This window comes from Antennarius striatus, chromosome 16 (genome assembly GCF_040054535.1).
Source record: "Antennarius striatus isolate MH-2024 chromosome 16, ASM4005453v1, whole genome shotgun sequence".
In the NCBI taxonomy this organism is placed as follows: Eukaryota; Metazoa; Chordata; class Actinopteri; order Lophiiformes; family Antennariidae; genus Antennarius; species Antennarius striatus.
The window spans coordinates 329,460-331,945 of record NC_090791.1 but is presented as its reverse complement, the minus strand read 5'-3'; the positions used below and the strand labels follow the sequence as shown (position 1 = coordinate 331,945).

The following is a 2,486-nucleotide window of genomic DNA, read 5'->3' as shown; positions in this document are numbered from 1 at the left end:
GGGGGGGTCACCTGCAATGCTGATGGCTTTGTGGGTGAGGGGGTGTTATAAATGTCTGAGGGAAGGGGGAGACACCAGTGATCTTTCAGCTGCTCTCACGATGCGCTGCAGGGTCAGGAAACGGTGCAGGCGCCGTACCACAGGGGGATGCATAGACATAATAGTATATATGAAATGTATAAGTATATTCTTGTATATAATATTAATATGTAATTGTAATATTAATAATTTATAATACGATCTGAAGTGAAAGTATGACATTAATAATAAAAATAACTGGATATAATTGAATGTTTTATTGGACTGACAGTAACTCTCTTCAGAGGCTCCTAAACGCATCATGAGATGTTTATTAATCTATAATTACATTAACTTCAGTTTCAGCGGTGATGTCATCAAACCATCACGATTCAAACGTGAGACCAACTCCCAGAATCCTCTGGGACTCCGTTGTCATGACGTCACTTCAATGGATTTTCTTCCAGGTGAATCAGAACCGTCTCTTCAGGCGGTTTAAATAAAGTTTCTACAGATTGAACACCGACCAGCCCCAGAACCAGGACCGGGACCAGGACCAGGACCAGGACCAGATCCGCCTCAGGAGCGACCCAGTTTGATCTGTTTGTCTCCCGGATGAGGACGTAGAAGAGGGTCCACTGTAGAAACGTCTCTGTTGGTCTGGAGACCTCTGACCTCTGACCCGTCCCAGCTGGGTGGACCGGCTCCTCTGCTCCTCTTCATCAGGAGGCTGAAACTCTGGTGATCGATCGATCACCTATCGATCTCCCGATCACCGATCGATCACGGCAGCATCGTTAACACGTGACCGATGACGTGACCCCCCCGGCGGGTGAAAGAAGCAGAGAGAGACGGTTTAACTGTCGGTTTATTGAACGGATATAAAGAATAAATAAACACCGGACCGGTCTCCGGTAAACCGCCTCTGACGTCATCGTTTCATCCAGGGTTAGGCCACGCGCGACTCGCGCGCCATGTCTCCATCAATGCACGAGACTGTCCACGAATGACGTCACACATGATACCGAGTGTACAGCACCGGGACCGGACCGGGTCTTCAGCCCGCGCAGGCGCACTTGCAGTCCGTGATGACCGGGTACTGCACCGGGATCCAGGCGCACCTCAGCCCCGCCCTCCTCTGCACGCACCTCCACCGGAGCACCGTCAGGTGGGCGGCGGCGGCGGGCCGGCACACCATCCCCTCCGGGACCGAGCACGACCTCTTGCTGAGGCAGCTGCCCCCCCGCAGGAACCGGGGCCAGAAGCGCGCCCCCAGGTCGGTCCAGGCACGCGCCACCGGGCACAGGGAGCGCGCCCACAGCCACTGCTGCAGCCGCCGCTTCAGCTTCCGGTTCGGCTTCAGCTTCCGGCCGAACGGGACGTCGAACTCCACCGACCGGAACTCCTTCGGGAGCGGCGGGGGGGGCCCCCCGGGCGGCGGCGCCTCCGGCTCGTCCGGCTCGTCGCCGCCGGTGAAGCGGTCCTCCGTCGGGGGGGTCACGGACAGGAAGCGGCTGTCGAAGTCCCCCAGGACGCTCCGGAGCTCAGTCTCGTTCAGGTCCCGGTCCCGGGGGTCCAGCTCCGGGTCCGGGTCCTCCTTCAGGTCCAGCAGCGGGAGCCCGTCGCTCGGGATGGGGCGCAGGAGGTAGTAGTGCTGGGAGCCCCCCCGGGGCGCCAGCAGCCCGACGGACAGCAGCAGGAGGAGGCGCGCGGCCACGGGCCGGGGGGGGGCCATGGCGCGCGCTCCGGCGGCGGGTCGGGGCGCGCGGGTTTCCGTTAACGGCCGCTGCCGGTGCGTAATGACGCGCGAGCCGAACCGTGTGCAGCTCCGGGGCTCAGCGGCCCGTGACGCCCCCGTGGGGGGAGCTAGTCTCTGGGGGCGGGCGGCGCAGCTCCGGTGCCTCCGGGGGGGGGCATCACGCTCCCGGGACTCAGGGAAAAGCACCGAGCGGCTCGCGCCGCCGCCGTTATATCCTCACACGGAGCGTGACGTCACCCGCGTCCCACCGGGATGTGGGTTTGGAGGAGATCCCCGAGACCCCCCCCCGAAGGGGGCGGGGCGCGCAGGGGAAGGAGACGTCCCCTGTCGGCTCTTCATACTTGAATGTGCCCCCCACCCCCCCATGCTGAAGAATCCTGGAAGGAACCGGTTTAACGCCGGTTTAACTCCGGTTTAACGTCGGGAACCGGTTTAACGTCGGTTTAACGCCGGGAACCTGTTTTAATGTCGGGAACCGGTTTAACGTCCGTTTAACGTCAGTTTAACGTCGGTTTAACGTCGGGAACCGGTTTAACGCCGGTTTAACATCGGTTTAACGCCGGGAACCGGTTCTACGTCAGGAACCGGTTTAATGTCGAGAACCGGTTTAATGCCGGTTTAACGTCGGGAACCGGTTTAACATCAGGAACCGGTTTAACGTCAGGAACCGGTTTAACGTCGGGTACCGGTTTAACGCCAGGAACCGGTT

General features: G+C 59.7%; 1 protein-coding gene across 1 annotated transcript; it reads right to left on the bottom strand.

Annotated features, from left to right (window-relative positions):
* Window positions 1-850: 850 nt before the first annotated feature.
* On the bottom strand, window positions 851-1,888 carry nog1 (noggin 1). Its single transcript, XM_068337277.1, has one exon. The coding sequence runs from the start codon at window positions 1,751-1,753 to the stop codon at window positions 1,076-1,078; it is 678 nt and encodes a 225-aa protein (XP_068193378.1). The 5' UTR covers window positions 1,754-1,888; the 3' UTR covers window positions 851-1,075.
* Window positions 1,889-2,486: the final 598 nt, after the last annotated feature.

What these genes read in the sequence shown, in the direction of transcription:
- nog1 (XM_068337277.1), bottom strand. Translation starts at nt 1,753, where the DNA reads ATGGCCCCCCCCCGGCCCGTGGCCGCGCGCCTCCTCCTGCTGCTGTCC.